Source organism: Talpa occidentalis, unplaced genomic scaffold (assembly GCF_014898055.3).
Source record: "Talpa occidentalis isolate TD23 unplaced genomic scaffold, MPIMG_talOcc4v2.1, whole genome shotgun sequence".
Classification (NCBI taxonomy): domain Eukaryota; kingdom Metazoa; phylum Chordata; class Mammalia; order Eulipotyphla; family Talpidae; genus Talpa; species Talpa occidentalis.
The window spans coordinates 134,692,591-134,701,730 of record NW_026555331.1 but is presented as its reverse complement, the minus strand read 5'-3'; the positions used below and the strand labels follow the sequence as shown (position 1 = coordinate 134,701,730).

The following is a 9,140-nucleotide window of genomic DNA, read 5'->3' as shown; positions in this document are numbered from 1 at the left end:
ATGTATTATTATTACACCCATGATATTAAAAAATTCTTTAGAAGAAAATTAGAAAGAAATATGCCAAGTGTTACCAGTATATATTACAGTGATTACTGGTGTTTTCCTTCATTATTTTTCTTATTTCACAAATTTATTATGATGTGATTATACAGTGTTTGATATGAAAATAAACTTAATTTTTAGAAAGTTTCTCTATATAATATTGCTTCTCATTCATGGTACTAGAATGATTTTTGTTTGAATTTTATATTTATAAATTAGACTTTAATGTCAATAACTTCTGACAAGTAGGAACTCAGAGTTGAACACAACACATTAGGGTTGAATATGTTTCATCGAACAAAGAGATAGAGAGGAAGGTTGTATAAACTTTCTTTCCTTCTGTAACAGCATCGTAGCTACCTTGAGTTTACTCAACTTCAGCCTCATTTCCTTAACTGGAAACTAGGTAATTAAATGAGAAGTTGTATGTAAAACATATAATTAAGTGTTGAATAACAAACGCAAACTCTTTTTATCTGTGAGGAGCTCTAAAATGGTGACTGGCAATTTCAGTCAAGCTAGTTCCTAGCATCACATGGAAACATCATTCACAGTATTTGCCAGGGACCTCCCTGTGGCTTAAGGGGTTAAAACGCAGCCTATGAGGTTGTCCTCAGCCACTGAAGCATGAGTTCAATCCCCAGCAGGCCAGGACGCTACCCTCATGGCGCAGAGACCTCTCCTGACTCACCTGCTGCTCCCATCAGCAGTGTATGTAAGTCATTCTGCCTGCCCTGTTCCCCACTCTGTCTCTGGTGAATCCTCTCACCTCATACCCCCCACCTCTGGCCAGTACCCCAGTTATTGTATGCATAAATAAATAAATCTTTAAACAAACAAACAAACAAAGTATTTGCCACTGAAGTCAGTGACTAATGAAGTGAGTGATTAATGTTTTCTACCGGATACAAAATATATGTGTATATTTCTGGTTGCTCAATTTTCCAAAACATTCACATCCTGCTTAATACAATCAGTGTTTTTCATGCTTTTGAAAAATGATTAACCCTGAAATCTCTGTATTTCTGGGCTGCAATTAAGAGACATTTAGAGAAAGATAAACTCATCCATAATGATTCTTCCCAACAAAATACATAACTGTATATTCATGCAAGCTTTATCCCTTTATGTGTTGTTTAGGATTAACAAGTTGGTGTGGGGAACATAATATATTTCTTTTAAAACTATGTGCCTATGCTAAAGTATGTTTTGAATATGTGGAATATTAAAGTGCTAGAAATCAAATAAGCAATGTTGTATCAGCACAATATATTAAAATTTTATTGGGTCACATAGATAGCATAAAAGGCACTCTTGGAATTCATATTTGTATGCACAGCATGCTGAGTTTCTATCATAACATTCACCACACACTGTTGTAATTTTTCAATTTCGAGGTCTGTCTTCTTCAAATATACACCAAACTCAGCATAGCAAGAAACATTCTCCTTCCTCTCTAATCTGTGATGCTTCCATTGACCCTGGCAGAGAAAAAAACACTCAATAAATGCTCTCTGAGGATGTGGATGGAACTTAGATGAAGTAAGGCATTATGGGTGCACAAGATTGTCAACTTGACTACCAAGGATGAAAAGACAATCAGAATACCGACTATATGAATTCTGAAGACATTAACTCAGCCAAGTTGACAGGATAATCACTTGTTAAAGGCTACTGTTTATACAACACAACTGGAAGCAATGATTAAACTGAAGTAGCTGAAATCATATTTCTATGCCAAGGACCAACTAGCAATAGACATTATAAAAGAAAAAGAGTTTTCCTCATTATTACTTTCTTAACATTTTTATTATGAACTACAGTGAATCCACAATGATACTCATTTGTAGTAAAGTGGTATTATCCAAACCTTCACTTTTCTCAGGTAAAACCTAAGTAGACAGTTGTTTTAGGAATTACAATCAGTTTTTACAATCAGTATACATACATTCATGTATGCAAAATATTTGCTACAGAATCACGGCAACCAGAATATATAACTTGGACATCATCTTAAAGAAATTGTATGTTCTGTTAAAAATCTGGATTCAAGTCAAATGTAGTTTCAATCATGTTGTAGTATCAATGGTTTTAGTAATAACACTGTTCTATGATTTTGAAAATCAAAGGTGGTAGTCAACATTCCTTGTTTATCATTAATAATAATTTAAAGTTTCATTTGATCATAAGAAAATAATTTTTGCTCAAAATGTCAAGCTATTCATTATCATAGCCATGTGTTTTTATCAGCACTTCAAATACAAACTAAGGATTATCATGTGCATGAAAAAAACACATTTTTTAAGTTACTAAGTATAAAAATGTAAAAGCTAGAAAAACATAAAGTATGTGGATAGGAAATTTAATAAGCACTGAACTTGTACTGGTAAGGGTTGATTCATTAGGAGTGTTTAGATTACTTAAGCGACGCTCATGTTCTTCTTGGAGGATGTTGGAGACAGCTTCCACTAAGCATTTTGTTTGGAGGCTCTCATTGAGGACTTTCCCAGAAGCATGTGGGGACATTGTAGCATATGGTATAGTAGCAGCAGCACTGCTATAAGCACCTGAAGATCTGTCACTCACTTTAGAAGGACCACTGAGTGCTGAGTTTAGAGTGGCATCTATACAAACATCATTACCAACACATACACGGGTAAGATTTGTAGTAGTCACATTCACTCGAGTCATACAATGGATATTGGCATAACAGCTGCAATGAAATTTTTCAGAAAATTGCTGCAGGTCCTCCAGTGTGGGAGTCCCGTTTACCACATATTTTCCACCTTCCACCATTTGAATAACAAAATTTTTGGGTTCAGGTGAAGATATTCACTTGAATTCCAGTGTTTCCGTACACACACTCCCTGATCTTGGCAAAGCACTTGGCTACACATTTTGGCTGCTAGGGTGACGTTGATTATGTAAGGATTCAGGGTATTCTTCATATAATTGGCTAGGTTCGTGCAAGCATTCTGTAAAATTATAAGAAGGTCAGAATAAGAAGGGGCAAGTTAATTTGTATGTCATTTAAATCCTAGCAATAAGCATTTTCTAAGGAAGCATGAAAATATAAATCCAGGGAGACATAGGACATATTTTATACTTTTCTGCACAAGCAAAGACTATTCCAAATACACGTAGTAACATTTGCAAGTTTCACATGCCATTTCATGCCACCGATTAATTCACTGATAACAAACTAGCCTTTGTCTTCCACAATAATTCACCAGCTAATGGGGGTGAATGAGGCACAGAACATACAGCAGTTAGAGCATTATCTCTGGAGTCCACTACTCTGATGGGAGTCTCAGTTACACTAATATTAGCTGCATCAATTGAGGAAACTTCCAAACTTTCTTAGTCTTAGTTTCCTGTCCAAGTAATCATGGAGACATGAATTAATCAGGCTATCCATTTGCTTTCTCATCTGTGGCATGATTACAGCATGGACTACACAGTGTTGTGGTATAAAGATACATGGTATATAAAAGTACTTAGCATAGCACCAGTGTATCATTACTCCTCAAGAAAATATAATATAAGTATCTCATTTTCCACACACATTTAAATAACACTGGATATATGGCTCTAAATACAAGTTCAAAATAATGGAGGTTCAATTGAATGCACTTTGTAGTAAATGTGATCTGTAGTTCATATTATGGGTGAATTAAGCAGTTCTTTTACAAATGCATTTATTTGTGGAATCTGAGTATTGAAAATGACCCATCTTGAAACTAGTGTGTCCTAAAACTGGGACACTGTCCTTTTCTATACCCAGAAGATAGTCACTTTCTTTCATGCTGACAGTGCTGAGGAGGTGGTTCTAGTCTTCAGCAGAGCAAAGAGCTATGCTAGGTCAACAGGCAAGTGGAGGAATCTTGGCAGCTTCCACTTGAATCTATTTCCTGCTACCTTCCCTTCCATAGAATAATGGCCTTCCAAGGCTGCCCAAACCCTATTCCCTGGAACCTGTGACACTGCTATCTTACATGGCAAAAGGACTTTACAGATATGATGAAGGGTGTGAACACTGAGAACGGGAGAGATGGAGATGAATTTTCAGGATTCTCTCAGTCTGGTTCTCATAAACACAGAACTGATTCCAGTTGGGTTTGGTAAAATGAGATACAAAGAGGAGGACAAATCCAAGGTAAGAGAAAATCAACCCAGTGATGCTGCTTTTTAAGATAGAGAAGCTCATGAGCTGGGACCTGTAGAGACTGGTTCCGTCTCATCACTGGAACTAATAAAACAGAATGGAAGGAAATGGTTTGCTTTCATTTGAAAATAATTTTTAAGTCAGTTCAGTCATTGCAAGTAAACCTGCAATTAAAGGCTCTCAAGTTGCCATTGAATCAGAGGAATCATGACAAATAATCCATTGCTCTACTGTATGTGGGGGCTATTCCACAGCAGTGTCATGAGGTAGAAAATAGCCACATTGAAGTTAAAGGATCCTTCTGTGTGAATAAAGGCGAAGATGATCTGAGAGTCAGAGCAGAAGATGTGAACATTAAAGAACAACAAAAAAAAGAACAAAAAAAGTGTGACAATTAAATAGTACATCAATTCGTCTTCCTAATTAGTGAATACCTGAGTCATTCCTCACTTGAGTAAGAGGAGACTCCTGAGTTCCTTTTACTAAAAAAGGATGCAATAAGGAAAATCTTTAAGTGGTCCCATCATAAAATTGTTCATCCTCCAAATAGAGTTTTCAGATTTTGGAAACAAATAATGAAAATCAGGACTATAAGTAGGAGAATTATAATTGTTAAATAATTTTTTAAATCTGAAAGCTTATGGTAAATTATTAGCTTGTTCTATTAGAGACTGATTGATTGATTTTCTGTGAAGGAAATTTTGCATTATTTCTTTATTTGGTGATCAAATCAGAGTGGATAGAACTAGACCTAATAGGCAGAAGAGTTGAGACTATTTTAAAAATTTATCAAAGGTGACAAATGTATTTTATTCATGAAGTAAAATGATGTTTTTTTTCTGTCTTAAGTACAAATTATCAAAAGATCTCCTTTGCTCCTAGAATACAAAGTCTCTGTTCTGTGTTCCTAGGGTAAGCTCCTAAGAGTCCATCACAATTTTTCCAAGGCATGGGCATCACTAGCATCTCCACATTCACCATGAAGGACAAAATCAGCTCCGATTCCTCAGTGTTCGTGTGACAGCTTTACTCTTGCTTTGAGTCAAAACGTTTGAAGAGGTAGGGTATAAAGACCTGATACACAGAACTAAAATAGGATAAAAATAAAGGGAGAGAGACAAAGGTTAGATCATAACAGTGAAAGCTTTTTTGAGCTGAAGAAAATGCATTTGGAGAAAATGAAAAAAAAAAATGAGACCAAATGGAGAAAAAACAGGTTTATATTCCTAATGAACAGGTTTTCTAAAAATACACACTAGTAAATATAACCTGTGGAAAATAAGGAAGGGTTTCCTTCCTCTCCATTAGGAAACATTTAAACGATTTAGTCATTCTTTCAAAACTAACCTGATTGTTTCTAATTTCTACTCCAGCCCCAACCCCTGCCCTACTCCCCACTCCTTTGCTTCCCTGTGCATCCCCTGCTGTGCTGCGGCTCCAGAAACTCATGCCATCTCAGAAGCTTCTCCTTCAAGTCTGAAGTCTTGGAGGCATCTATCTTACTGCATCTCTTATCCACTCTGCTCATCAATATCTCAGTCAATCCACTGTTAGTTCGAAAGTTGGATTACAGTCACTGCCAAACACTTGCTCACACCTATGGTCCAAGCCTGCATTAGCTTCCTCTCCCTGCTGCACCTTACCCTTCTCCCCTTCTGCCTTCTATTCTCAAGTGAGCTAAGTACTTCTTCTGACTTGTTCATCGGAGATTGCCACTCTTCTGCTCAAACATGTTAGTAGCTTCCCACTCAGAGTAAAAGCCCACACATGACTGCCTGCTATCTCAGAACCACATCTGTTATCCTTCTCTTCTTCACTCATTGCACTCCAGACCCACCAGCCCTCTCATTCTTTCTGCACATTGCAGCCTGCAGGCCATTGCACTTACCTCCAGAAACTTGGTCCCTAATTCAACAGGTCTCTGCTGCACAACCTCACCAGAGCATCTTGTGACTGCCTCATCTAAAATATCACCGTTCCTTCGTGCTCCATCCTGCCTACCCTGCTTCCTGGCTCTTTGTTACCTTTATTCTCCTGACCTGCTCTATCTGTACTTGTGTTCCCAGCTCTGAGAATGCAGGGAGAAGACCTGTGATCTGTTCATTATTACATTTCCATCCTCTAAAAATTACTTGATATTTAACCACAGCAGGCATTCAATACTCAAGGGTTGGCAAACGTTTTGGGTATAAGCCAGGCAGCAAATACTTTAAGGTTTTAATGATACCCTCTCTGCCTTTATGATATATTGGTGTCTCAGAAGTGCAGAGCAGCCCTGGGCTCCTCAACACATGAGCAGGACTTTGAGCTAATGAAGCTTTACTGATGTACAGGAACCTATTAGCTACCATTTAAAACTGTATCAATGAGTCTTGACCTAGGAGCTGGACAGAGCAAGCAACTGGCCAGACTTGGTTCACAGTCATCAATTGCTGACCCTGCAACTAGTGTCATTCAGTGTATAATTGCATAAGTAATTGCTAAATAAACAGCAGTTAAATGAAGGAAAGACCAAAGGAATGCAGGTTGACTCATTGCAACTCATTTAAGAGAAGACACAGCCTCTTTTAAGAAGAGACACAAAGGTGTGGTAGGAAAAAAAAAAAAAACATGAAATAAAACCACATTCTAGTCCTCGTTTGTCAACTTACAAGCAGTCTAGTCAAGAGAATTTTTTAAAAAGATCTTAATTTATTTATACAAGAACTGGGGTACAGGCCAGAGGTGTGGAGAGTGGGAGGTTTCACCAGAGTCAGAGTGGGGAAGAGAACAGGCAGATCTGTTGAAATACACTGCTGAGGGGAGTGACCTGCAAGCCAGGAGAAATTTGTCCCGCCATGTGTGTTGCTCCGTCTCCATGGGGATGGAACCCGCGCTGCAGAGGCTGTGCACACCTTCACAGTGCTGCGCTAAACCGCCTGAAACACCAGGGATGCCCATCAAACCACATTCTAGTCTTTGTTTGGCTACTTAACTAGCCATCTATTCTAGGGATTCTTAATAAAAGTCACTGAATTGTTTCCTCATGGAAACAGCTATAGAGATTCTGCATCACAATAAAATCACAAATGAAAAGACATTTTGTGCCTCATATATTATTTTTTTATTTTTTATTATCCAACCAATACCCCAAATCATTAAACATAGAAATGTTTTGATCCCTTGCCTACCAACACAACTTACCTTATTTTTGGTTAAATTGGAGCTGCCCCATATTACCATTCCAGAGGCACCTAGAGCAACGCTTTCCCCAATTGTATGCACAAGGTCTTCCTGGTGGGTGCAACAGAGAGAGTTAACAGATGGGAATAACTTGAAAGTGTTATACATATCAGACAGTAACACCAGAGCTAAGCTACAGGGTCCACAATAATATTTTTTTAATACTTCCCCAGGTTAATCTTCATGTTTTACATAACCACTGCCCTCCTCTAGCAAACACACAGAGTTCCTGTTATGATTTGAATTACTTCCATTGACAAGAGAGCAGGCCCAGGAAAATAAAAGGGAAGGGACTGAGTTGAAACGTCGCCTGTACTACCTTATTCTCCATGATTGCAATGACGATAGAGATAAAACGTGCTTATTCTGCATTTTTGCCATGATGCATCCTACCTGTGTGCATGATCCTAAAGGCTATGAAAAGCTAAATTTCCCTTCCTTCAAAAGGGGAGGGACATTAAATTCGATTGAACACTACAGAGGACACTAATTCATAATCCTCATACTTTGAAATCCTTACCTCACAAAGGAAAGTCGTAAAGTTATCAGTAAAAACTAGACGCTGATATACAAAAACTGGAAGCGGGTCCGTATTGTTTCGCACTTTAGAAACTCGAAGGGCTTCCAGCACACGATTCCGGGCAAAGAGCGCAGTATTGGAACCATTTATTCCGGTATTCAAATAAACGGATGGGAATAGGGCAGTGCTTTCTTTCCATAACCAGTCGAGCAAATTATTTCTTTCTTTTTCTATATCAGGGCAACTTCCATTGTAAGCTCGGTCTTTGGTATAATTATGATTGTAACAATCAGGAAAAAGATAATAACCCCATAAGTATTTCGGCCGTAGTAATTTTCCCAATTTTAAAGTCTCTAGCATGAAACTCCTTCCAGCTTTTTCAAACTCCGCTTTGGCAACTGGGAGGGCTTGATCAAGAGTCAGTGTCCTATTATTTTGGAGAACTAAATAAATTGATTGGTTTTTGTAAACAACTTTAGCACCCCAATTTCTGTCCCAAAGGGGCCTCCATTCTTCCCAGTCAATTACAGCCAAGCCCACGTCGTTCGGTCCAAAGGAACCGCAAATGTCTTTCCTAGCTTTGTCCAAATGATTTTGCAGATTTGCCAACTGAGGGATTCCTCCACTCTTATTTTGACCGTTATGTATATAAGGATAGCAGCCCAGCCTTTCCTTATAAAATATTACAACACCTTGTCCTGGGCCGTATACCCCGGGGTTTCCTGATAAGGAGAAGAGGCTCAAATCTATCGGAATATTGAAGGTATGACAATTGTGAGTTGGGGCATTCCAAGCCCAGAGGAAAGAAGCGTTTGGAAAAATAGGAGAGGCTGTATAATTCTGCGTCAAACCGAAGACTGGAAGCAGAAGAATTGTTGCATGGAATCCAAGAAAGCTTCTGAAGAAGATATGCTTGAACATTAGCACTCCCATGGTAAAGAAAATAACTGTGAAAAATCACTTCTTTCTTCCTGGACACTTTGATTTATGTATTATTTGCTGTAAAATAGAAGCAAAGAGGAGGGATATTATAATGTTATATTTAAGTATTATTCTTCATTCATGTTTCAGGGATGTGTTGTAAATTCCTTATCTGTGATTGGGAAATAAAGGAATATATTGTTAATTACATTTTTGTCTCAGAGATTGGAAGGTTATCAAGTACTCAAATTTAAGCGCAGAGAGTTT

At 37.9% G+C, this 9,140-nt stretch overlaps 1 protein-coding gene across 1 annotated transcript; it reads right to left on the bottom strand.

Annotated features, from left to right (window-relative positions):
* Positions 1-1,311: 1,311 nt before the first annotated feature.
* Positions 1,312-8,885, bottom strand: LOC119250511 (hyaluronidase PH-20-like). Its single transcript, XM_054691904.1, has 4 exons — positions 7,953-8,885; positions 7,394-7,483; positions 2,882-3,020; positions 1,312-1,526 (listed from the first exon to the last, which is right to left on the bottom strand). The coding sequence occupies exons 1-4, from the start codon at positions 8,883-8,885 to the stop codon at positions 1,471-1,473; spliced, it is 1,218 nt and encodes a 405-aa protein (XP_054547879.1). The 3' UTR covers positions 1,312-1,470.
* Between the last annotated feature and the right edge of the window lie 255 nt (positions 8,886-9,140).

What these genes read in the sequence shown, in the direction of transcription:
- LOC119250511 (XM_054691904.1), bottom strand. Translation starts at nt 8,885, where the DNA reads ATGGGAGTGCTAATGTTCAAGCATATCTTCTTCAGAAGCTTTCTTGGA. An exon ending in CCAATTTAACCAAAAATAAG is followed by an intron (nt 3,021 to 7,393) that starts GTAAGTTGTGTT and finishes ATAATTTTACAG; the next exon opens with AATGCTTGCACGAACCTAGC. An exon ending in ACGGAAACACTGGAATTCAA is followed by an intron (nt 1,527 to 2,881) that starts GTGAATATCTTC and finishes TTTCTCTGCCAG; the next exon opens with GGTCAATGGAAGCATCACAG.